This window comes from Dreissena polymorpha, chromosome 12 (genome assembly GCF_020536995.1).
Source record: "Dreissena polymorpha isolate Duluth1 chromosome 12, UMN_Dpol_1.0, whole genome shotgun sequence".
Classification (NCBI taxonomy): Eukaryota; Metazoa; Mollusca; class Bivalvia; order Myida; family Dreissenidae; genus Dreissena; species Dreissena polymorpha.
This window is the reverse complement of record NC_068366.1, coordinates 18,372,242-18,400,105: the sequence shown is the minus strand read 5'-3', so window position 1 is coordinate 18,400,105 and position 27,864 is coordinate 18,372,242. Positions and strand designations below refer to the sequence as shown.

Genomic DNA, 27,864 nt, shown 5'->3' with positions numbered 1-27,864 from the left:
TCCTGGCCAACCTTCATGTCAAGTTTGAAGACTCTAGGTCCAAGCATACCAAAGTTATACCATGAAATAAGAACTTTAACATTTTCGAGCACGCCGCCACCCCGCCCGCCCGCCCGCCCCCCCCGCCCGCCCGACAACATCAATCTATAAGCCGAGATTTTTTCGAAAAAAAATCCGGCTAAAAAGCATTTTCAAATGTAAAAGTTATCAGTCTGGGGCGCATAAAATCAAACTCATACAACACATGCAACCTAGATGCTAAATAAGCATTTCATCTCACCCGCGTTTCCTTAAAACTAATTGTTGTTTTCTTTGCCGTTAACGTGTTTGGTTCGTTGACGTTAGTGACGTTAATTATCAGACGCCCAGACGACTGGCTCGATAGGTATGGGTCCTTAACGTCGATGTATAGGGAATATGACGATGTTGTCTCATAATCCAAACCCTTCGCTAATGTAACAAACCCGGCTGAAAACAGGAGATACCCAATACACTATCCCATCACATGTAAATAGGTTGAATAAATATTTGAAAGCTTTGATACCGTTGTGTCGTTGAATTCTGTTTACATCTTAGAATATCAAAATAGTTTTCAGAAAGGGAAAAGGAATTTGTACTGAACTGAAAAGATTAAAGGGAAAAAACGTGAAAGATTCCTGTATAACTTTTGAACGAGGGACCGAACTTTTACGTTCTGTCTCTCGTTGGACGTCATGTTCGTACGCATGCGCAACATCTTGTACCCTACTTGCTTTACCACAACGGGGTATTAATACCCTATGTTTAACGATGTCATGTAAAATGATTTTTTTCTATACAGTGTTTATTTTTTAAATAGTTATTTCATACATCTGCTGAGCTCTTAGCTTGTGTTAATAAAGAGAAATAATGATGAAACCAATAACGAACCATGTTTAACAGCCGTTTTCACGTGAATACTATATATTCTGTCATTTTCAAGTCCATTTCTTGACAAAATAAATAATCACTTAAATACTTACCAGGTGTATTCAGAAGATATAAATTACTAATATAGCCAGGGATGTCGCGGGTTCGATCCAAACTGTTGGCGATCTCAGAGTTTCAGATCTCCAATAGACACCAAGTACTGGCTCTACCCAGAAAAAGGACTCGAGAGTGTTTCAATAAGCCTTAGGCTTTCGATGCAATATATCATAACTAAATAGGTTCAATCTAATTTACTCACTGGTTTTATCCAAAAGAAAATAGGAAGACGCCGACGCCGGTACGACTTTCATGGAGAACTGTTTGGTCTCCACGGGAACGTCCAAATCAAAGACAACGGGCTCGAACAGCGTGGATCCTACTGCCTTATCCTCTGGCACCAAGGTGATGTTAGGGAGATTGGTTATGGAGGGGTACGTGTGCTTGGCTTGATATAAAATATAAGCATAATTGAGTCCTGTTCTGAGAAAACTGGGCATAATGCATTTGCGTAAAGTGTCGTTCCGGATTAGCCTGTGCAGTCCGCACAGGCTAATCAGGGACGACACTTTCCGCCTTAACTAGATTTTTGCCAAAACGAGACTTTTTTTTAAACAGAAACGATCATAAAAGCGGAAAGTGTGGACGACACTTTACGCACATGCATTAAACCCAGTTTTCTCAGAACGCGACTCAATTGTATATCGTCTGATAAGTATCACACTGCCAAGTGAGCAAGTTATATATTAGCCTCGGTCGGGGGAACTAGGCTTTATGCATGCGCTTAACCCTTTGGTTCCAGCACTGAAATAGTTAATGGTATTTTTAATTTTGTTGGAAAGTGTTGTACCTGATAAGCCTGTGCGGAGTGCACGGGCTGATCTGGGACGCCACTATAAGCACATGCATTAAGCCAAGTTTTCAAAGAACGGGGTTATTATAATGAGTATGTCATTGTATAGCGTCATATCGGTATAACATTTGAATATATAAATGATATTTATGCTTTTGGAATCGTAAGGTTGTCTTGTTTACAGCCCAATGGTATTATGTTTTAATATATTTTCCATTGGAAGTCATATAGCGTTTCTTTCCTTCTTTACAGTGATTATATTTTGTTTTTTTATGACAACATCAATTAACGCTACAATTCATGTTGTAAATATATACTATATGATAGGGCATATGTGTCAATAACTGTGCTTTTAAATAAAAGGAGGATATACCAATTTGACGTTATTGCTTAAAACTTTGTTTCACGATGCGCTATGTGCACGAACATATTTTGTATGTAGTGTTCTATGTTTGACTGATGCTTTCAACCGCTATGAACATATGTATGCAACACCTATACATTTAAGATGTATGGGTGTGGAACTTTAAAATATACACATTTATCAGTGTCGCTTTATACTTGAGTATACGATTGAACGTAAAACTGACGTATCTACTAGAAAATATTAGGATGTTACTTCAGTGTAACAACCAGTCATCGATTTATAAAATGTCTAACTATGTATACGTACCTGTAAATAGTATAGTAAGAGTTCCACAGCTATGATTGACGTGCTTTTCGTCGCCAACACACACGTCGATAGAAAACACTTTGTCGTTTTCCCTTCCGATACTCACGTTCCGCCGCATCTTTATTGATAACGTGTTTTTGTCTAGAAGCCAAATAGAAATAATTGAATGTTCCGTATATGCTTACAATATCAAATCGGTAGTGTATTGCTCGGTAAGACAGTCCGATATAATAGTTGGTTAATTTTAGAAAAGGGAAAAGACAAATAAACAAGATTTGATGAGTACAATTGCTTAATTACATTTAACATAAAACCACAAGGTTTGAATTAGTAACACCATCAACTAAGTGTTTATCAAAATTTAAGACCGTGTTATTATACAGATACACAAACTATTTTAAAAGTGCATGTCGCTATTAAAAACACAAACTAAACCAACAAGTGCGTTATTCTATACGGTCAACCATTTTAAGAAATTTTAAACGGTTTGTTCTATGACAACAGTAGTCTACAAACAACGAAATTTAGACCAGAGCTAATATAATATGCTTAAAATTTATTAAACGCATTTGTACTAACATTAGCCATCTATCCAAATATCATGGATGTAAATATCCAAATATCATGGATGTAAATATCCAAATATTATGGATTGTAAATATCAAAATATTATGGATTGTAAATATCCAAATATCATGGATGTAAATATCCAAATATCATGAATGTAAATATCGAAATATCATGGATGTAAATATCCAAATATCATGGATGTAAATATCCAAATATCATGGATGTAAATATCATAATATCATGGATTGTAAATATCCAAATATCATGGATGTAAATATCCAAATATTATGGATTGTAAATATCCAAATGTTATGAATTGTAAATATCCAAATAGTATGGATTGTAAATATCCAAATATCATGGATTGTAAATATCCAAATATTATGGATTGTAATTATCCAAATAGAAAGGATTGTAAATATCCAAATATCATGGATTGTAAATATCCAAATATCATGGATTGTAAACATCCAAATATCATGGATTGTAAATATCCAAATATCATGGATTGTTAACATGAGTGAAAGACTTTTATCGGAACTCAACTATTCTGCATGTATTAAAAAACGTATTTTAGAGTTAATATGATCCCATGTCACATGAATTTTCACATACTGACAAAAGATTGGGGGAATTTATGTTAGAGCATGGATTTAGGCAAGATGTATATTAATCAATGCATACCAGCGGAAAAACCCCAGTTCACATCCAGTTCTAAAAAAGCAACTGTTATCAGACAAACAAGTTTGAACTGATGTTTGATAATTACAGTAACAACACTACTGACATTGTGCGTAACCTACCCACGGCGCATGTAAGTGGGTTGTTGCTGCTGTTCACAGTGCACGTGTACGTCAGAGCATCGCCCTCGGGGTCCTTGGCCGACTCCGTCCAGAGCACGGCTCCTTTGAACATCACCGACTGGTCAACATGCCAGGGTTCCGTGCCTAGAAAATGAGCCTCGTTCTGGGAAAACGGGTCTAATGCATGTGCGTATTTTTTTTCCTCAGATTAACATGTGCAGCCCGCACAGTCTAATGAGGGAATACACTTTCTGCCTAAACTGGATTTTCCATAAGAAGAGACTACCTTCAAACGATTTTTTAAAAGTAAAAATTCATTTTAATTATTTAATACTTACCTGCTATCCCTAGCTTTCTCCTTTCCAAAGGGAATTAAATCATCCGGAATTTAAACTGGGAATCGGCCACCTCAATACCGTAATACAGGCCAGGTTAAACATAGTGCAATGCAACCTAGGCAAAAATCGGTAACCAACCCTATATATTCTTTCAATATATATATATACAAAATTATTAATCGAATAGCGGGGTGGAGGTGGGACTTACCGATAGCAGGTAAGTATTAAATATTTAAAATGAATTTTACTAACAAAAAATGTTTTAATGTCATAACTACTGACCTGCTATCCCTAGCTGATTTTGCAGCTATGGTGGGAAGGTTCGTATATATTTTCCCATCTCAGTAGAACCCATACACAGGGTTATTAGCTAATGATAGCAAAACCCAATACACGGGTTATCAGGTAATCTTCGTTAAAACGGTATTAATTATGACTTCTCTGACAAAGTAAATATGTCTATGTCGTAAAGAAGACACAACCGTTAGTGAAACCACAGCAAGACTAAACATATACAAATTGTATTGTTGGCACTTCAGAAAACGAAGATAAAAAGGTGGTCGGATTCCTCCAGAAAACAGCTTAGAGCACGTAAAAAAGTGGGATGTGATTAATATATGCCCACAAAATAGACAGAGCTCTTAATTCATGCGGTCAGATCCTAAAAGAGGAATGAATCCTTAGATAGAGATAAGAATAACCTTCCTTATTCGAGGTCTAACCCCGACAAATAGAAGCCGCAGACACATCCCCCTTTTTAGGTTAATGAAGAGTGTCTTTTGAGAACCTCGAATGGACTAACACTGCTGTGATAGAACTTCAAAGCCACGATTGGCCATAGCAGTTTATCCTCATATTCGTGTCTACCAGTTAAAGAAAAACTTGGAAACTTGAAGATTTTAGAAGCCAAATAGAGGACTTGATATAAAGCAAGGAATCCTGGCTGACACAACAAAGTGAAGACGACATTAGACCCAAGTTCCAACTGGAATTGGTCGTATTCAACAGAAAAAGCATGAATTTCACTTCTCCGTATGGTAAAAACCATAATAAGAAGGAAAACCGTCTTAAAATTTTATTGGAACTGTTAATAAGACTGATGAAAAAAGTTCATAGGAAGCTCATTAAGCCACCCAATAACACAAGCCAAAACCGCTTAAGAAGGTAAAGGAACAAAAAACATAGTGTTGACGTTCCATAGCATGGATCAGTTCCAAAATAGGTAAGACAGCACAGAGTTGTGATGACTTACAAAAAACAAGGTATACGAAAGCATAATCTCTATCCTTTGACGGAGAAAAGAACAACATTTCTTGTTATCAAAGAAAAAGATGAGAAAAACCTCTATGCATCCAGCAGAGAGATTAAGGTAACTATGCTCTCGAATACCTAGTCAAAAAAGAATTTCCATAGAACCTTTATACAGTTCTGATGGAACTATCCTTGCAAAAGTAACAAGGATTGAAACTCAAACAGAAAAACGTTTTTCTGTAGCGATAACTAAATAATGGCCAGAGATATATATAGTGGCACATGTTTGGATCAATAAAAATATGTCTCTCTGAGATATGATATTTGACCTGTGAAGAAGTTTCCTGAAAATACTTGTACAGGAGACTTAAAAAAGGTCGTAGAACTATAATCCCATGGTTTTTTTATTTGAAAATATGGCAAAAACTCACCAAGATATTCCTAACAAAAATAGAATAAATGTAAGTATCCAGTTTATGTCAAGTGGACGAATGTATAACAATCGCACACACTGCTAGATCGATTTCTATGAAGTGTATTGACGTTGTTCAGCATTTACACTGCGATCTACGATCGCATATCGCTCATTACTAGCGTTAGATGAGAGACAACGTTTCTCGATTTACTTTGCATCTACATCGACGCCATTAGCAAAAACGCTGCCGCGCATGCGCAAATCATATTTCATTTAAACCCAACGGAAAACTAATTCGACAGAAAGAACTGCAAGACAAAACGTCCAACAGGGCGTTGAGACGACCTGGTATGTGTAAGACGATAGAGAAAAATTGATGTTCTTGCAAAAAAAACGAAAAAGTTCCTGGTTCCAAGACACAAAGAGTGATAAAATGTTCACCTCCGTGTCTGGAAGTAAACTACGACCGATGTGTGTTAGTTGAAACCATCACAAAGGAGCATTGAAAAAGTGTTGCAAATGAAAAACAGCTAAAAAGAATGCTCGCTTTTCAAGATGTTGATGTGCAGGTGATATTCATTAGGATATCTCATAATTGAAAATATCAGGATAAGTGGTTCTAGGTGATCATCCATAACCTTCCATGCTAACATCAGTATAAGATGTAAGGAAAATTGTTGTAGAAGAAACAATACTCTTGCCAAGATAATATTCTACTCAATCGTGCGAAATAATGACAAAAAGATGGAAATTTGTGTCATTGAATAATCCTGAGATTAATTCCAATAACCTTAAAAATAAAGCTGAAACGGACGTACGAAGAGACGTCGCAGCAGAAAGACCGGTTACCGGGCCAGTAATACCAACCGGTGGCCGGAACCATTAGTCAATGATGGGTGGGGAAAGAAAACACGGCAAGCCGAACTTTCCCACTCCCAACAGACTTGAAAATTGGTAGAATAGGAAAGTGTTTAACACCTATAGGTTTATGACCTATCTACAGTAGCCTCTTTCTTGAACCAATAAAAGGCACCTTTAAAATCCCGGAGAATAAAGGTCGTGAAGTCATCGATTTGCGAAGTACGGAATATGACTGAAAGTGGTACCACCGGCATCGGAGGTGTGGTGGCAGAAAAGGGTGAAAACCCTAGGAATAACCTGAAAGAGGCCCCCCCTTGCCGGTAGAATGCTTGGAAGTCTTCAAATCTAGCTTGATTAATCCATTTACTTCAAGACTCCTAACCAGACGAATTACGAAATGAATACGACCAGTTATAGGAAGTCGGCATGTTATGGCCAGAAGTGTAATAGAAGAAGAACTTATGTAGGGAAAAGTTGTTGTTTCTAATAAAATTGTCTCCAACAAGGGAATCTTGAAGATGAAAAGAGAAGATGAGGTACCTCCAAATCCTTAGCATCTAAGATCTGAGTTCAATTGCTCCCAAGCCATCTACAATACTGTGGCCGCCATGCGGTCAATCTGGTAGGTAATCCTATGTATCACAACTCTTTTAGTTATTAATTCTCCAACATGGAGTAACCAAAACTGAGATAGTAGTAGAAACAACTGGCATATGAAGCGAAAGTATGATAATGTCAGAAATCTTGTTGATTCCAGTAACTTGAAAATGTGCACTGTCGTAGAGGCAATAAAAAAGCAGAAGTCGACACGAAATGTCGTTTTGCTAATCCTGCTAGAGTCACGTATGTGTCCAAACTATTCTGTGACAGTGACTGCAAAGTCTGTAGCCGACAGGTAAAGGCGGTTAAAACAATTCATCCCTTGGGTCTCGAACATAAATTAATAGAGGTCAAATAGTAATGTTCAACCTCAATGCTAGACTCCGAGCCCGCTTCAGCCGAACCATCTGCAAGACCAGTAGTCTGCATGTAGCCGGTTGAGGTAGAAGTAGAAATAACAGATATAGGTATATCATAATCTTCTAGTATAAGTAGTTCATAAACAGCACCCGAATGGATAGCTGGTCAGGAAAATCAACCATAGACCAAGTCAGCGGAGATGATTTGGTAACCAACACTCGCCAGTAGAACATCAGTATTGAAAAACACAAAATGTCATGTAGATTGTTGAATCCATAAAATATTGTATTCATTACAATCATAGCCGTTTGTATACAACTAGGTGATGTAGAAGATACCCGTGATACAATAAAATTGACCGATGAAAACACAGTGTAATAACGGTGATTGGTAACTGGTGACCGAACCGGACTGGTCGATGACCGGTAACTGTAGCCAGGTGAACGGACCAGTCATAATATGGCCGGTGACGTTACAGGTTAAAGACCGACATATGGTTGAATCCATATGGTTTGATATCAATGTCGAGAACTGCTCGGAATAGAAGGGCGTAACAAAAATCCAATCCGATGACGACGAGACATCATTAAAGCAGACGACGAAGATTCATTCGATGATGAAGAAGAGGAGGAAGAATAATCCTATGATGATAACGAAGAAGAGGAGGAAAAATAATCCGATGATGATGAACGACTTCTTATTCTGACCGGTGATATGACTGGTGAATGGTTACCGATGTCCGGTGATCGGACCGGTATAATATAACTGCGTCAGAATGAAAAATCTGGTGCAGAAGAATGACCATCCACGAAGTCATCTGATAATGTAAACCGGAAAACAACGGTAGATTATCAGTATTAATAGGCAAAAAGTGTCCATTGTAGTCGTAGTGGAGTAATGAACACCTAATCCCGAAGCCTGAAAGTTAAACGTACTAGTACGTAACCGAAACAAGCACGGTTCGGTGACTGCAACATGTGTGGATGCCATAAGGGAACCAACACACGTGGAATGGAGACATGATATTCCGTAAAGCAATAAAATGGAGATCGTCGATATGACCAGTAGGTACATTAACGCCTACGTGAGGAGTGGCGACGTCCCATATACCTGCGATGCCGAAATGTTGTTCGGCTACGCTGGAAATAAGGTCTCCTACATTATTGTCTCCGTGAACGTTGACGTGATCGCATACGTGCGTATCGAAGCCGAGAACTGCTCAATTAAAGAGACGTGTGTTCGATGATTATCCTGTTGTGCTCAGTGAAGGAGAGGCGTGTCCGATGTCTATTCTGTTGTTTCTATGGTGACAGATCGTTGACGATGATGAGTCCTTCGACGATGAAGAAGAAGAATAGTACAACAACAACAGCAACAACAGCAACAATAACCACAATAATCCGATGATGAAGAAAAACTTCTTCTTCTGACCGTTGACCGGTGAACGGACCAGTACACGGTGACAAGTGATGACCGGACCGGACCGGTGATGAACGGTGACCGGACCGGTGATGAACGGTAACCGGACCGGTGAACGGACCGGTGCACGGTGACAAGTGATGACCGGACCGGACCGGACCGGTGATGAACGGTGACCGGACCGGTGATGAACGGTAACCGGACCGTTGACCGGACCGGACCAGACCGGTGACCGGACCGGTGACCGGACCGGTGATGACCGGTGACCAGACCGGACCGGTGATGACCGGACCGGACCGGTGACCGGACCTGACCGTTGAAAGTTGATGAACGTTGACCGGACCGGAGGTGACCGGACCGGCCGGTCAGACGTCGATCAATGCAGAGCCAAAGGTCCGTGATCAACGTCCTCGGTGACGTACCGGTCATATCATGACCAGTGTTGTCACCGGATGATGACCAAAGTATGGCGGCTGCCATATGGTCAGACATTGGTCGATGTCCTTGACCTATGCCCTCGGGCAAAGACCGGCGTATGGGGACGCTATATGGTCTGATGTTGACCGACTGTTTAACTTTATAATCTCAGTACGGTCGCCATCTTGCCCGTTTCCCAGTGACTAATGCTGCAACTTGTCATCCATGGTCTGCGAAGTCACCGGGTATTTATCAACGCTTGTATCTGCGACCATCATTTAGTCGATTATATAAAAACAAGAGCAAAACATATTCAACAATAAACTGGTCACAGACCAGATTATCCTCCGGCACATAAAATCATTATTTGACAATAATGAAAATAATAAACATTCTCTCAGTTATTATTATAAAAGAGAAAATCAATTGTACATATTATAACACTGCCGTAGATCATAAATTAAACAAACGTTAAATTCAAAACAGATGAAAAATAAAATGAGGATCAATTAGATTGTCATACGGAACGTTAAAATCATTATTGCACACAATGGCAAATGATAAACAATCTGTCAATAGAAGAACGCGCTTTTTTTTGCACGATCTCGTAACACAATAGAAGAACATGCTTTGCACGTTCTAGAAATGTATTAGAAGATCACGTTTTGCACGTGGTCGTTTGCGCCTGAAAACACCCAGCATGGTAGAAATAAACCATTGTTCGATAAAAGCAAGCATGGCTTACCTTTACAAATGAAAGAAAACTCTATTAAATTCACACAAAATAATCCGAATAAGAAGTAAAATAATAAATAACACAATTTATCTATTAACAAGGGACAAAATTGTCACAAAACCAGGTTTTCATTGTGAAAAAAAAAGTGATAAAGGGAGAAAACTCAAACTGAATTTTTGAAATGAACAAACAAAATTAACCCCCTTTGTAAGTTTGTTTTAAAAAAAATCTATTTTTAGTCGTGGCGACCTTGACATTGGAGATATTGACGTGATTCTTTCGTGCGACACACCGTCCCATGATGGTGAACAAATGTGCCAAATGATTTTAAAATCTCACAATGAATGACATAGTTATGGCCAGGACAAGCTCATTTATGGCCATTTTTGACCTTTGAACTCAAAGTGTGACCTTGACCTTGGAGATATCGACGTAATTATTTCGCGCGACACACCGTCCAATGATGGTGAACAAATGTGCCAAATGATTTTAAAATCTGACAATGAACGACATAGTTATGGCCCGGACAAGCTTGTTCCGCCCGCCCGCCAGCCCGCCAGCCAGCCAGCCAGCCAGCCAGCCAGCCAGCCAGCCAGCCAGCCAGCCAGCCAGCCCGCCCGCATTCGCCAATCTAATAACCAGTTTTTTCCTTCGGAAAACCTGGTTAAAAACCCCAATCAACCAAATGAAATAAATCGAAAAACAATTTTCAATTCAAAGCCGTAAAAGACACGTATACACCTGATCAATCCGGAAAGAATAGTGAGGGTTGGTTACCGATTTTTGCCTAGGTTGCATTGCACTATGTTTAACCTGGCTTGTATTACGGTATTGAGGTGGCCGATTCCCAGTTAAAATTCCGGATGATTTAATTCCCCTTGGAAAGGAGAAAGCTAGGGATAGCAGATCAGTATTTATGACATGAAAACTCAAAATACTATTAAAGCGGAATGTGTCGTCAGTGATTAGCATGTGCTCACTGCACTGTTTTACTAGAGCGAGGCTCAAATAAAAGTAAATTGCATTTGAACCCCAGAAATATTATCAGGAAAGTTAGCTTGTAAACAAAAGCTAGTCTTTTATTTAAGGCAAGTGACCAAATGACTAAGCCTATACAATACAAAGCAACGCGTGCAACAAACAACACTATTGGAATGAATATAATATCATTGGTTTGATTAATTTGAGAACGTATTGAGGACTATGCAAAAGGATGATCGCGCATTCAGAATGCGTTGACCTATGACGATGACATTACAAATCCATTGGCACAACTAATTCTGTATACATTTAGAATACATATGCTATTTGTATAAAATAACAACAAGCGACCGGTTTTCTTTGGTAAGACGACTATGGTATTATCATTTTTACCACATCATCTTTTTCAGTGTATTGTCAAAACATTTGTATTATTTATTAAGAGACGTCTTATTGTAACTAAAACAATAAGTCTATGTTTATGTCCATTATATTATCGTGTAGTATTTAATAGATATCATTTAGAAGAACTACGTGAGCATACGATGAGTACAATAATTTATCTGTGCTTTTATTCAAATCAATTCAAAGCTACTATCGTGAAAAATAACCATTAATGATTGTGGTAAGACTGGGCCCCTCGTTGGGTATGACGTCAATCGTGAGGTCACCAGTGTCGCCCTGACCGATGGTGTCGTTGCAGCTGATGCTGACGTTATACGAAAGCTTTGCGGATGAGAGCTGGCGAGCTGTGTTCGTCCCAGCTACGTAGTTCTTCACAACATACACTGAATACAGAACAACACATTAATTTACTACTGAATCTGTTTCATTGAAGAATTGGAATGCCTAACTTACGGCTATAGACGGTAGTTAAAAGAACACGGCTTCATAACGTCCTGTTATAAGCATGATTAGCTAGTAACAAGAAATATCTTTACAAAAGATATACGGCGTTGATTGTGGTTGGAGTTTTTGAAAGGTAAAGAGTTCAATGAATGAGATCAAGGATAGCGAATGTCTTTTTCTGTGCAGTTCTTAGCTGCATCACACGCAGTACGGGATGTTACGCGGAGTTTTCGCGGCTTATTTTACATTATTACACATTGCTGGTCATAAACCTATAGATACAAAACAGAAAACCAACAGAAGAATGGAAGTGAAATTAAAACATACGAATCAACCGGCCACACGCGAAGTATCCGTACATATTTTAAATATTTATACGCGCGTTCTTCGAACAAACCTGTTTTAGTGGTTTGTCGGGCGTTGCTATTTGATTCGATTATTAACAGTATCGAGAATCATCGCGCTCATGCTTAATACATTAGTCAATATGGTGGAATAATTCTTGTTAAATTAATCAAAAATAATATTCATCATGGTATTGTTGAAAACTCATTAAGAATCTATTATTAACATACCATAATTATATCACTGAATATCTTCATTTAACATATTTTTGGTCTAAAGAAAATTCCAGTTCACCTAGTCCACGCAATAGCGTTCATATTATATAACGATTATTTTTCTGGCCGCGAACTCAGGTCAGCACATAAGGAAGTCGTGAAGACGCAGCGATGATCTGTAAATAAACTCTGTTATTCGCACACACTGGCCGTCAACTGACCCTGTTACCTCGCGGGTTGAAATGCAATGCATTTAAATGAGGCCATGCTTCCACTGCTCTTTATACTTTTAAATGTTAACATGTTGACAGGAATATGGAAGTCACTACTAAATATGAGAACATAGCCTTTAAGTACAAACGCTCTTGCGCTGGGAATCCTCTGAAAATAAAAGGTGCACGCACAAACTGTATTCATGTCGAGAGTTGAGTGTAAAACTGTTCTATCTATTAAGCCTTTTCATTAGAGATACAATTGTTTCATGCAGTTAAAAAGACGCGGACATGTTTCCAATGTTCTGGTGGTATACTCAAATCAGCCAATGGAATAAATGAAGCGTATTCATTCGTGTCTAGCCGCGGGAAATTGTATTTGATTTTTATTGGACACTTACACAAGTCAGGTAAGGTCAAAAGTGACGTTAAACAGCTACGCCGAAAAATACTGATCAGTCTAGACGTTAATATTCTTTATTACAATGTTTGTTTGTTTAGTTTTACATCATATGATTTGTTTGTGAATGTAAGACAAGCAAAGCTCAGGAATCATGCAGATAGTTTTGAAATTAAAACTAAACAAAAACCTTATTTTTAACATTGAAATTTACCCATGCTTGAATTTAAGGACATTTGAATAGCAGTTTCCGGACGTGTTTCATTTTGTTGATTTGGTTGATGATACATAGTCTAATATACCAAATGATAGTGTTCTCCGAAAAATAAATAAAAAATAAAAAAATAAAAAAAAATAAATACACATATTATACGGCGGTGCTGATAATTGTTCATACCTCCCGATCCAGTGAATGTTTCAACCATGTAAAACGGTTTGTTGTCATTTGGATTGGTTATGGCACATATGACCTCATCATTGGTATTCTGGTCTGACGTCATAACAGTGAATAACGTCACGGTGTACGGCGTATCTTCTTTGATTGTGACTGTAGCTGGCAGGTTCGTTATATTTAGCGGCTGCAGACCAAAACCGTACGATTACAGGAGCACATGCTGAGTACACAGGTAAACTTTACTTAGTTAATGAGTATATATAATTTATCAATTATATTGTTGTTTCTATTTTATAAGTATATATACTTTATTAAGTATGTTGTTGAATTTTCCATGATTATAACCATTGCAAAGCATTTCGATTCCACCAACAAATACAATACGTACAAAATTGATGTAGGTGACGACCAACGTCAGTGGGCACACCGAGTAGAAACCGCACGAGTTAACGTCGGTCACAAAGGCGTTCAAACTGTATGTAGTCGATGGATATGAAGCGGCAAGTTTGGACGTTGTTTTGACAATTCCTGAAACGCGGATTTTATTGGTTGATCATGTTGCGTCAACATTTCGTGTACAGACAATATGCAATAACATTGAAACGTAACTTCATACTCTCTGTATTTTATCCTCTAGGTGTTCTCTTGTCCAATGTAGTGTTTGATATCATTCATGTGTTACCCATTTTAACTTTAATAATCTAGATGTATAATGAAATGAAAATACTAGGATTATGAATTTGTAATTGGCCCTCTCTCTGTTTATAATGAAAGCTTTGAATTATTTCATTACATAAATTGCTTTCCTATTCGTTCATGTAAAAGTTTATGATGCAAATTTCGCAATACACATTGCGTATTTCATACAGACGGACACAGTGAGCGATTGCCATAAAGCCCGAAAGTAAATTAATGTTAAGTTTTCTAGTATTGATATTATTTCCTGTTTATTGATAGAAATATCAAGTTGATCAATACAGCGTTATAATGTTTTACCCGTTGAGGCATTAATATCAAACATATTGGCATATTGCGCTGTAAGGGAAAACTCCAAGCTGGTGTAGAGCGCAGCGTTCGTGACGGCAACGCTAAATATCACAGTTCCCGCAGGTGTCTCTGACGTCACCGTTGTGGAATTACTATTACATTCGGGAGTGGGACCGCAATAATCTGAAACAGTTAATTCGAGTCTCCATCTGGGAAACTGAACATAATGTATGTGCTTTAAGTGTCGTCCTAGATTAGCCTGTTCAGTCAAAACAGCTTAATCAGGGACGGCGCTTTCTGTCTTAACTGGATTTTGGTTAAGAAGAGACTTCGTATAAACACATAAACGCGCAAAGTCTCGTCCCTGATAAGCATATGCGGACTGCAAAGGCTAATATGGGATGACAATTTACGCACATGCCCTGATTTCCCAGAAAGAAAATTTCGTTTAATCATACGAAAGCTGGGTGTATATTCTAATTTGCAGCTAGCAGGGTTGGATATATTTAAGTAATGCAAAAGTAGATGTCAGTTCGATAACAAGCATCATCCTAGCCTGTAATGTACAATAAATGTTTAAGATGGTATATAGACTTTACATGATTTGTGTTACTTTTTACATTCAAAGCCTAACATCTTATGGTAAGCACAAAATGAAAATGAAAACAAAAAATATAAGGCTAAATATTTGCAGTCTTATGGTATGCATGTGTTAAAAGTAATATCTAAATAAACATGTATGCAAATCATATACTGAACTGTCTTACCTCTGAAATCCACAGTAAGGTATTCGCATATCTCATTCCGCCGCTCGTGGCCACATATTAGTATCTTGTACGTGGCGTTGGGCGTTTCGTACATGTACGTCGTGAGGGACACATTGCCAAGCTGGTCTTAAAGACGAAAATAGTACTTTTCAAAGCAGAATGCAACACGCATGATAAGCAATAAAACAAATGTATAGCTTGGTTTTGTCTATTACACGAGGATCGGAGATAAGTCTGCTCACAAAGACACAAATGCGCATGCACTTGTTTCTATCAAGCATTATTGACTAGTCTTGTGGAGGGGTATGCAAATAATCAGAAAACCGAGGATCTTAAACACTTTAAGTAAAAAATGCACCTTTAAACGAAGATTCTTAAAAAAATCATTCCATAAGGCTTGTAACTAATATATCGTATTAAATATACATACTTAAACAAATGTTGTTCTTACATTTGAACACGTGGCATGAATATTCAGCAACAAGTATTCATATTTTGTTGAAAGCCAGAACGTTATGTCTTTTAAAAAAATATTTTGCTATCGCGTGAAAAGTACAGCAACTTATAGTTGATCCACATAAATCATTTCTAGATGTAAATCATGCGTATTATATTATGACAAGAGTGTAGTTAAATATGAAGGGTTAACAGCAGGACAAGCCGATTCTTTTTTAACAATACTGACATAATTGTCACTAGTGTTGATCATATTGTTAGAATATTATCAAACACATTTTACTGAAATAGTTTCCACTGGGGTCGCCTTTAAAGTAGGTCACGTCGCCCCCGCCCTGTTTAACGAACGTATACTCATATGTGAGATTCTCATTCTCGGCGTCTCGGTACATGGTGGAGAAAATGATGTCATGTTCACTTCCGGTCTTTACGTTCAGCGTTATGCTCTCTGCAAGATTACACGTTTATTAAAGTAACATTACTACTCAAAATCAACGAAAATTTCGTACAATATTTCGTAAAAATAATTGTTCCTTATGGCAATTGCCAAACTTTCAACGCCTGATGTGGTCTGGTAAAATAGATGTTTGTAGATACAAAATGCTCGTTTTTATTATTGTTTTGCATATTTAAATCCATTTTACTTTCCCACAACGATATCTATTCATACGACACATGAACACTAACATGGTACCATTTTAGTGTTCGTGTGTCGTATGAAAAGGCATATTCGCGGGAAATTAAAATGAAATTAATTGTGTCAAAAATAAATAAAAACGAGCATTTCGTATCTACAAAAATCTATGTAATCATACCACATCTAGCGTTGAAATTGTAGCTATTGCTATAAGGAACACTGATTGTTTAGGTGTTAACTTTATTTTACGAAATTTTCGTTGATCTTGAGCGTTATAGAGGCTTTAACCGACTATGTTCTAAGCGGACCGCATTAGTGTTTCCATTCTTTTCAGTATCTTATTCTACGGCCTGACTTCTAATCCACAAACGTCAACAATTATAGTTATCATGAAACGCTTGAATCCGCTTGATTAACGATGTTAGAAATCTTTCAGTATCGGACGGAAGTCATGTATATATAAGAATATAGTACAATAAACGGATGATCCTTACTTAGCTTTGTCAATAAGTACAATTGCAATCAGAAGGGCAGAACAATTAAAATGGCAAAATATGTATACAATTAATAGCTTCATAACTATACCTCAAATCAAAAGAGACGGATAGTTACTGTTTAGTTGGTTACATGTTTTCATCCCAGTTGTTATTAGACCAGTATTTACGGAGAGATATCCCAAAAAGTACCCACATATCTATTTTTCCAATCTTCAAACGTACCATAACTTTCAGTGGGCATTGATTCGGCTTCATCAGAGACAAATCGGGAACGACGGCTTCCCAAAACTTCCCGCACAAGAGTCCTATATTACCCATGTTTTTTTAGCTTTAGCGACAATTTCTGGGCCATAATCGGGGTTGTGTAACTGTGTAACTATGAGTTAATAGATATTGCGATATACATACACAGACAATTCAGGCAATACATACTAGGTAAATTGCTATACTCCGGAGCCACGTTAGGCTCGGGATAGAACGAGAAGTTTCGGTTATCCTCGGCCCCATATCCGTCCCTGCATCGGATTGACACGTCGTACCACTGAGTCACGTTGTGGGTCATGCAGCCCGTGTGTTTCGGGCACGTGAAGTTTTCCCGCTTGTACCCGCATGGTGGGGTATACGGAGAGCCGGAGACGTTGCACTCTCGTTTGTACAGCGAATAAGCTTTGTAAAGCAAAAAGTTTTTTCATGAAGAAGACTTTCAAATATGACCAGTGCCTTTCATACATTAGTTTATATAAAGAAACATGTGTCGGGCATTATTAATTAAGCTAAATATGCTTGAATCAATTGATGTTTAAACAAAAAACGTACTTATTAAAGAACTTAGTGTGTCGTCATCGTAAACTCGCTTTGAAGTTACTGTAGGACTTTTACAGCAAACATCATAAAGCGAATAAAATCGAGAAAACTTTAATATAATAATTGAACAGTTTTATTAATTGAATTAAAATATGCATTTCGCGTCAACATAATGAAAAAAAAACTAGTCCATAGTCGATAGTTAGTACTTAAGTCACAATAATAAATTCAATGTCTGTTACAATTGTTTCACATAAAACAATGACTGAAACTCACAGTTCCATCTTTTCGGATTGTTTGGATCCTCTTTCAGTTCAAACAGCTCCATGTCGTTCTCACCCCACTGATCGAACACGTATTCAATCCAGCAAGTGGAGTTGTCCTCAAGCGCATGGCCGTCCGCAGGCCTTCAATTACAAAAGCGCAATAATAACCTCTACATAAATATGTTACTTGGTACGAACAAGTGAATCAAATCAGTTCAGCTTTACAAAGTACTAACAAACGTCTATCTCGTTATGAAAAAAGAACACCATGTGAAACTTTAAACCCTTGTATTTTGAAGGTTACTTTTATTGTGTTTTTTTATTATAAAAATTTGATGTGTAATTTAACAATCGTTATTAATAAATTTCACATTGTGACAATATGCCTGTATCATTATAATGAAAATATATTTTAATTGAAATGTTGTAAAAAGTAATTCTTTTTTCTTTTCAAAATTGTTTCCACTAAATTTCATCATTCAAATTCTAAATCAAGATATTTCGAGGCGTTTAGGGTTTTAGTTCCATAACACTTATTTCCGTTTTATTAAACTCATCATTCATTTTATCTGATTGATCTATAAAACCTGTTGTGTTGCTCTTTTTGAAAAATGTCGTTATTTACCGTTCTACTTTGTATTCACGTTTATCTATTCATATCATTTTGTTTCACTAGTTTCATTACTAAAACGTTTAATTTTTCTATGTTTAAATGTGTTAAATAGTAATAAATAATAAAAGGATTAAATATTTAATGTTGTCTCCCTTTTTCTAAATAGTGTACTTGAATTACTTAACATACAATTTAATCATTCTTTGTTTAAAATTACAATATCAATATAATTAAAAAAAACACAACATTTTTATTATAAAGAAGCATCCTTTTTAGGAAGATGTGCCAAAATTCAGCTTCATATATGAAGAAACAAACGGATATAGTATTGCACGAATACAATTAGCACCGCCCCGTCCCCTCTATTTTTTTCTAATGATTTCTTTTTAAACAGTGTAAAGCGCATGCGCGGAAAACTGATATTGGAGTGTGCTATCTATAAAAAAACATTCAAAAGTGTATATAGAGGTAGACAGTAAGTTATAATAGTTTATTTTCATCCAGGTTTCTTCTGTTGTGTCACTGTATTATATGAGTCGCGTTCTCAGATAACTGGGCTTAATGTATGTGCGTAAAGTGTCGTCCCATATTAGCCTGTGCAGTCCGCACAGGCTATTAAGGGACGACACTTTCCGACTAAATTGCATTTTTGCTAAGGAGAGACTTCATTTCAATGAAAAATGTCATTAAAGCGGAAAGTGTCGTCCCTGATTAGCCTGTGCGGACTGCACAGGTTAATCTGGGACGACACTTACGCACATGCATTACGCCCAGTTTTCTCAGAACACGACACATATTTTAGCTTTTGACATTCCAACCTTAAATAGTGAGATTTCGAACAGTGAAGTACACACGTAAAGTTTTCTGGCTCCAATTGTTATATTTTGATTTGCGTCGCTTACTTTAAACACAGTTCTGCCTGCATAAAAGGAAAGATTTTCATATGAAATATTGACAACACTCATAAGGAAAGTGTTGCACCCAAGTACTTTTATCAGCGAGTATCATTCTACATTAATAGCTATCCTATAATTGTTGTATGGCTTTTTCTGATCACAATATTGAAAAGCCGCATCCACATACCTGTCGTAGTTGTAGTCATACACTTCAAGGTTGTGGAGCAACGTCTCAGCGTCCGTATCCTCGTGCAGTTTTTTCTGGGCTGGTAAGCTGCTAATCCGGGGTTTCTGAAAGTTCAGATTTTTTATCAGAACCCAATGTATAGGCCGTAAAACGATAATCGTTCAGAAGGACACTGCACAGATTGTTGTTGTCTTGCAGCAAAAAATCCCATTAATTGTAAAACTGCAAAAACAACAGTTGTTTTCCTGCAAAACTCCTTATTTATTTATTATGTATTCTTCTATCTGCATAAGATAATAGTACAACCATAGATAAGTAAGGATATAAGATGACCATTTTTATATGTCGATCGGCGCCTTGTTATAGGCTTCCGTTGTGTGTATTCCAGATAGCTTTTACTTTCAGATCGATACATGATGATAACAAAATATATACTTTCTTATGGCAAAGCATGATGGATTACAATTGATATAATGATACATTTCCTTGCCATAAGTTCTTTGAAATACCTTTAATGGTAATGCAATTATCATATGACCGTGATCTACAACAATGCGTTTTCAAAGTATATCGAATTTTTGATATATACGTTATTTTGTTCACTTCTGTATTCGGCGGATTGATGAAAGTGCACAGAAAATTCAACATTATTTTTTTTATTCCACGGAATCAATGTATATTCCTCTTTTGTCCTTTCGAATGTAGTATTTCGAAATAGTTTGTTTTGTTTTCCTGTATACAATCCATTTAGGATTTGCATTGAAGCAGTTTGTGGTTATTTCCTATATATCCGATGTGTGTCTGCAACATTTAATTGGAGACTACGGTGGAACATGAATCGTTAGGGTGTTTTTGTGTAATGCGCTTTTGTTAAATTTCACTACCGAAACCCAGTTTTCTGAGAGTATCAGCATTCACACAAATTGCATTTTCATATTGCAAGAATTACACCACATATCTTGGTATTATATTGTTCTGAAGAGCACATACTTATCTTTAAATCCATAATATGCTGTCACAATCGAAAATAATAAAATGCTTGACGCATGACTTGAACGTTGGCAATGTATAATTGGACACGATTTGTGAAACTTACAGTTAATGTATAAACTTTAATTAAATACTTGTTACAAATATCTTAGATCCAGTATTTTAGTTGTTCGCACTTACCCAGTTCGTATACCAAATGGTGACATCCATTTGACACGTGGTGGTGTAGCATGACTCGGAGTTGGCCACTGTTACAGTCTCTATATAGTGTCTGGTCGGCCACGATGGCCAGATACTGATGTTCTGCGTCAAGTAGATTTCACCTGAAATAATATCACAATATAATCGGCAAATTATGCGTTTAGTCCGAATGCTCTTTGCGATCATTGTGTCCACAGGTGTCGCTATCAAAATGTTAGAATGCTCAATATTAATTGTTTAATACAATATAACGTTGATGGTGAAATTATTCAATGTATTCAATGTTGGTCCTACCCGTTAAAGGGTTGATTGTTGATTCAATAAATCCACCATTATCCAGCGTCCACGTCAGATTTGACCAAGTATTCCTGAAAGGGACCATATTATAAATGTCTACACATGCTTTATCCCGTATTTTATTTAATTTCTTGTTAAACTAAGTAACATTAATGATACATGCTCCATCTTTTCTGTATATAATAACATGCACGGTCGTTCATAAAAAAAGTTTTTCATAAGAAGACAAAAGAGGCGAAATGAAATTCAAATTACATGCCTGCATATGGAGACTGAAATAACATATATTAAATATTTTGGTTATTATTTTAACTAAAAACAATGCTTCATTTTGTTGAAGATGCTATATGCATATTTGAATGGAGATAATTGTAGTCGCGTTGTTAGTAATAAATATCGATATATACAATAAATTAGGCATTCCAAAAGGAAGAATAATGGAGAAAAAAACACGAAAACCTAGGAATTAGATTTCATATCACACGTTATAAAACATTTGTCAAAAGAAAGAACTTAACAAACGAGAAAAGAAGCATAAGCAAATCATTCGTATACCAAGCGTTTTAGAAGAAACTTAAACAAGAAAAAAGACAGTACAATTTGTGGAAATCACTAAAAAAAGGCAACAAAACATAGGTAAATGTAACAAGAAATAAAACCTTACCTGAAGTTGGGGAAGTGGTAGGTGGGTTGTTTGTAGATCATCTGGAACAGGGATTTGTTGTTACTGTGTCCATAGATGCCATGGGTATCATTGAGGTCAAGTATTTCCTGGTCCGTGCAGTTCGGAGTCTGGTAACACGCCCCTGAATGCATTTAATAAAAAAATATGAGCCGCTTCGTGCGAAATTTGTATTATGTTGTTTGCAGCCAGCGTAGCTCCATACCAGCCTGTGTATTTGCGCACGGTCTGGCCACGTCCACTTAGAATCAAGCGTGGTGTCATTTCAGGACATTACGACTCAAAATCAGAGGTATTGCTGGAGCCACTGTGTTCGGATATTTCCTTTAGTCGATTTTCGCTCGACATGGCTACTAATGTTATAAATGAAATCATGTATGAGAGTGGATAGACATTAACGTTTATATTTACATGTTTTCATTTGTATATTATACGTTTGAGTATTACGTAAAGTTTTCAAACACGAGCAAAAGATCACGAAATCAGCCTCTTGTGGGGTGTATTGTTGCTGTAAAATGAAATATACTGTCATAACCTGATCGAATCCTTAAACTATTTTTTTTGCTCAAACCCAAGTTAGCTTCATGAGGAAAGACTGGGGTTCTATTTTAATAACAGTTGAGCACTCTACCAACGAAACACGCCGTTTTTGCTGATTATTTATGTGCGGTGATCGGTAAAACTTACACAGTGTTATGTTGAATGTGTCACAGTTAATAAACTGTCGACGATTTCGGACGCACAGCCTCATGTCGAATGTGTAGGAAAATTCAAACTCGAGTGTTTTATTGACTTTAACAAAGCCATTGCCTGAAAAGATACAAAACACATTTAAAACGATAAATTTAGATGGGGAAACATTTGCTAATATAATCAAGTAAATATGCCTGATCTGTTCTGAAAAATCGCTTTTACGGTGTGTGTTCTATTGCAGCGATGCTTTCGTAGTTAGTGAAATACTACGAAAAGATAGCATTATAGTCATAAGCGTTGCACAGTTTAGGGTGCAGGATCAGGTGACTTTGTTGGATTTTCCCAATTAAACGTTATTATATGTAATACCCCCGAAAGGGCTCCTTTTTTCCAATTTACTTTTTAAAAACAATTTTTTTCTTAAGAATTTCAACTAGTGCACAAAAGACATATTTTTATGCTGCTAATGGCAACGTGAAGTACATCAGAATTAATTTATTTAATGAGCCTGTGCTCTTGTTCAAAATTCCATGTTTACTGCACGACTATGCGTCACTCAAGGTGAAATGTTGTCTCCGATTTCACACGTATTCAAGAATTTATCCTTATACCTTAAGATATCGGCACAAACTGCAAGAAAACCTGTCTTTTATGCACTAAAGGTTTAAAAAAAAAAATAAGTGTTTAACGGTGTGTTTTCATTTTGTCTAGCCCGTGTGTAACCCAGTGAAAACCCCTTTGATTCTGCACCCTGATATATAACAACTATAAGTTTTAAATACTTGATAAATAAACATGGTCAGTATGTTTTTTTTTCACATACTGTGTACACATCTTTCAGCAAGTGACTCGTTTCATATTTAAACTTATAAATAATACTTTGGTTATCACAAATGATTATTGTTATCTTTAAAGTTGGTCATAAATAAACCAATCATAAATATATTTAAAATATCTAAAACAGCTAAAAAAACATGCTGTTTATCGGAAACAAACATTATATTGACAACCATGGAACTGCACCAAAAGGCAAGACATGCTCAATACACATTCATCTTTCAGCGAAGTCTCCAATAAAATGCTCCGAAAAGTGGCACGCACACACAAACAGGATATAGAAAATAACCACACATGGCATATCTGCGATTCCTTATCTTATTTTATACCAGAATTAAAATGAGGATGTACAATTCCAAGAAAAAACAAAATCTACATACTAGTGTCCAATACGAACAGGATATTTTCGTGTATCCAAGACGGTCGCGGTGGTCGGTCCGTGTAGTAGAATATCTCGTCATTATCGTCGGATTCGTTAACCGGGTTAGAGATAATCTTGTTGATGATGGTGTCCTTGTAGGAATTGTTCTGGAATACGACGATGTTATTTCCGTCTGTAAGAAAAGAATCACTTAAAATTGAGTTGCGCTCAGGGAAAACGGGCCGGAACGCACAGGCTAATCAGGGCCGACACGGGTCGGTACGCACAGGCTTATCAGGGACGACACGGGCCGGTACGCACAGGCTAATCAGGGACGACACGGGCCGGTACACACAGGCTAATCAGGGACAGCACTAGCCGGTACGCACAGGCTAATCAGGGACAGCACTGGCCGGTACGCACAGGCTAATCAGGGACAGCACTGGTCGGTACGCACAGGCTAATCAGGAACAGCACTGGCCGGTACGCACAGGCTAATCAGGGACAGCACTGGCCGGTACGCACAGGCTAATCAGGGACAGCACTGGCCGGTACGCACAGGCTAATCAGGGACAGCACTGGCCGGTACGCACAGGCTAATCAGGGACAGCACTGGTCGGTACGCACAGGCTAATCAGGGACAGCACTGGCCGGTACGCACAGGCTAATCAGGGACAGCACTGGCCTGTACGCACAGGCTAATCAGGGACAGCACTGGCCGGTACGCACAGGCTAATCAGGGACAGCACTGGTCGGTACGCACAGGCTAATCAGGAACAGCACTGGCCGGTACGCACAGGCTAATCAGGGACAGCACTGGCCGGTACGCACAGGCTAATCAGGGACAGCACTGGCCGGTACGCACAGGCTAATCAGGGACAGCACTGGCCGGTACGCACAGGCTAATCAGGGACAGCACTGGTCGATACGCACAGGCTAATCAGGAACAGCACTGGCCGGTACGCACAGGCTAATCAGGGACAGCACTGGCCGGTACGCACAGGCTAATCAGGGACAGCACTGGTCGGTACGCACAGGCTAATCAGGGACAGCACTGGCCGGTACGCACAGGCTAATCAGGGACAGCACTGGTCGGTACGCACAGGCTAATCAGGGACAGCACTGGTCGGTACGCACATGCTAATCAGGGACAGCACTGGCCGGTACGCACAGGCTAATCAGGGACAGCACTGGCCTGTACGCACAGGCTAATAAGGGACAGCACTTCCCGCATAAACTGGATTCGCTAAAAAAATCTCTCTTTAAACGCAAAATTCAACAAAAGCGGAAAGTGTCGTCCTTGATTAGCCTGTGCGAAATGAACAGGCTAATCTATGATGGCCATTTACGCTCACGAATTAAGCCCCGCTTATCCTGAGCAAGGCTCAATTACAATGTTACATATCACCTTATTCATTATTCATTCAGCCTTTTATCCTCGGAATCATTGTACAAGGTAACTGTTCTGAAACATTGAATGAACAAGTGTAAAATGTCGTGTTCATTTACTCTATTATATCATTCAACAGGATAAGGCTAGTATAATTGAATGTTGAAACAATAAAACATGTTCACATTCGATCGCTGTATCTGTACATGTAGTAACTGGCGCATACCTTGTCAGAATTAGCAAGAAACATATTAATGAGACAAGTCCTTACTCAAAAGGTTCACTAGTTGAAATGTTTTAAAGATTGTACATGTGAATCTCTGACAGCAATACGTTTTGGTGACTCAAACAATCCGAAGGTCGAAAGGACGGACGGTTTAACGAAGAGAATAAACGACACACCCTGCTCTCATAGCGGAGACCATTATTGAAATTTTATGTTTCCACAGGAGAACTCCCGTTGGCAGCCAAGCGCCTTTTTATGAAAAACTAGCAATTGAAAACAGTTTTACTGCTTAACTTACTTACCGTCATACTTGAACGGTGGTATAATATCCGTGTAGAAATACAGAGACGGTGTGCGCACGGCGTGCCCAGTGGTGAATTGAGAGAAGCTATTGTAGTTTGTCTTGACGCAGTCCACGGTATAATTGTACGTCTCAGCTTCGTTGACGCAGAAGTCGCTGATATAGCACGGCTCACAGAGAGGCTTCAGGCAGGTCTTCTTGTGCACATCGTGGGCTGGCTCTAGAAGACCGGTAAAGCTGTTCAGTTTAAGGTTACCAGCGAAATACTATGCATGTTTTCATTAAAACTGTACGGGCAGTAGAGACAAAAACGTTTCATTCAATGTAACATTGTTATAAACTTAACTTTTTTCTGAAATTTTTGCACATTTTTTTTGTCTCTCACTTTTCTCACGTTAAGTGTATACAAATCGTTTCAAATCACCGTTCCATAAAGGTGCATTTTGTATACTGATTTCGTGATGATTTAAATAAAATGTAATGGAAAGTCCATTGTAGATTTTGACATAAAGAATATCTTAAAACAAATTTCAACACAGTTGTTTTGTAACATTTAAAGTTTCTTGTTCAATATCCTCCCTTCCTTATATACAAATGTAGCCGTACCTTTAAAAAGGATATTTGTAGAAATAAAATCGCATGCACAGAGGCATAGAACTTGTGGACGCCATACTTATACCCGTTTACCAATTTGAATAGCGACGACAAGAAAGCAAAACAATTGCCAACAGCCAGTTTGTGTAAGAAACCACAATAGAAACTGAATTATTAAAACACAAAATACCATCAATATAGAAGAAGTTGTAGGTGTCAGTAACAACGCAGCTATCACAAACGTGAGTCTCGGCGCACGTGTACACCGAGAAGCACTGATACGTGATGTCGCACGTGCCCGTAACGTTCCATAGCAACTTGTCGCGGTCCGTGTTCTCGTGCAGACGAACGATAGACGGGTTGTTCGTAATGGAGGTGTAATCTAAAACAGAAATGTAATTTTCGACTGCGGTCTTATTGTTGAGTTCAACACCTATTTAACATCATATGCTACAGTGCAGACTTTACAACTGTACGTTTACACGCACGTATAAACATTCAATCACATGTGCGTTGTCACGCCGGACACTTGTCTTCCCGACACAGTCCAGAGGTCAATCCGGGCGTCTGTGTTCTCTTGCAATGACATCGTATGCGGGACACTTGTAACCGTAATTTAGAATAGGAATAATTGATACGTTTCAATCGTCATACGTATATGGCAAATGACGAACTTTTAACAATTAATTATTAACCAAACCTTTAAACAAAACAAAACAGGTTTTCAGAATATGTTTTCTCAATACGATTCAACATGTTCTAGAAGTGATGCAAATTAAAAAACATCGAGAAGTCGCTAAACAAACAAATACAATTATGCTGTCGACATTAATATGCATGTAGTTATTAATAACACATAAGCAGTTATTAATGTACTAATAGATCAGTCCATGTAACATGTTACCAAGTTCCGTAATAAACACGTCTAGACGAAACACGTGTAACAGCCGTGTATTTAAACGTAGAATTAGATATAAAGGATTTTTTCAACGGACACAATCTTGTTCTTTTAAATAAATGCGGTGCACGTACAAATTGTTATATTCAGCGTTTGGCACGTTTTCTGATGACGTCTGTTCTCAGCGCACATGACCATGCTCATGGAGGTAGCAGTCTCCGAGGTCAATGCTGACGTCACTTTGATTTCACCAGTGGCTGCAAACAAACAACGTGTGCTTTTAAATTAAACACGAGTTGATTTAGCAAATTGATACGCTAAATATTGACATTAAATGGTTTTCTAATTTAAATATAAACACAATAAAACGCAAGCGGCGTCAGAATGAGCGCTATCATGGGCATCACGTGATCTGTTATTGATGACAAGTGGCCAAATGATTTAAAATCGTTGAAGCCCACAAACCTCAACTAACGAATCAGTGTTGGAAATATTATTATCGTATTCATTTGTAATAAGTTGCAATTTTCAGCATAAGAGACGATACATCAACCAATTTATTTTTCGTATCCTATTCATAACCAGTTACTCATAGTCAATATGGTCTACACAAACCGGACGATAATGTTTTTACATATATTACCGAA

The 27,864-nt window shown here is 37.8% G+C and overlaps 1 protein-coding gene across 4 annotated transcripts in view; it reads right to left on the bottom strand.

The window, feature by feature from the left end:
* Nucleotides 1-27,864, bottom strand: part of LOC127852223 (uncharacterized) — a 56,957-nt gene that overhangs the window by 12,018 nt on the left and 17,075 nt on the right. For all 4 annotated transcript variants that reach the window (XM_052386107.1, XM_052386108.1, XM_052386110.1 and 1 more), the window contains 21 exons: nucleotides 27,352-27,474; nucleotides 26,510-26,701; nucleotides 25,727-25,945; nucleotides 23,828-24,001; nucleotides 22,605-22,727; nucleotides 21,900-22,041; nucleotides 21,233-21,306; nucleotides 20,918-21,060; nucleotides 19,748-19,851; nucleotides 18,062-18,192; nucleotides 17,414-17,647; nucleotides 16,131-16,295; nucleotides 15,392-15,517; nucleotides 14,634-14,807; nucleotides 14,026-14,165; nucleotides 13,641-13,821; nucleotides 11,834-12,010; nucleotides 3,845-3,988; nucleotides 2,472-2,612; nucleotides 1,208-1,393; nucleotides 281-468 (listed from right to left, as the gene is read on the bottom strand). In XM_052386107.1, coding sequence (XP_052242067.1) covers nucleotides 281-468; nucleotides 1,208-1,393; nucleotides 2,472-2,612; nucleotides 3,845-3,988; nucleotides 11,834-12,010; nucleotides 13,641-13,821; nucleotides 14,026-14,165; nucleotides 14,634-14,807; nucleotides 15,392-15,517; nucleotides 16,131-16,295; nucleotides 17,414-17,647; nucleotides 18,062-18,192; nucleotides 19,748-19,851; nucleotides 20,918-21,060; nucleotides 21,233-21,306; nucleotides 21,900-22,041; nucleotides 22,605-22,727; nucleotides 23,828-24,001; nucleotides 25,727-25,945; nucleotides 26,510-26,701; nucleotides 27,352-27,474 — 3,281 coding nt within the window. The remainder of the gene's footprint in view (nucleotides 1-280; nucleotides 469-1,207; nucleotides 1,394-2,471; nucleotides 2,613-3,844; nucleotides 3,989-11,833; nucleotides 12,011-13,640; nucleotides 13,822-14,025; nucleotides 14,166-14,633; nucleotides 14,808-15,391; nucleotides 15,518-16,130; nucleotides 16,296-17,413; nucleotides 17,648-18,061; nucleotides 18,193-19,747; nucleotides 19,852-20,917; nucleotides 21,061-21,232; nucleotides 21,307-21,899; nucleotides 22,042-22,604; nucleotides 22,728-23,827; nucleotides 24,002-25,726; nucleotides 25,946-26,509; nucleotides 26,702-27,351; nucleotides 27,475-27,864) is intronic.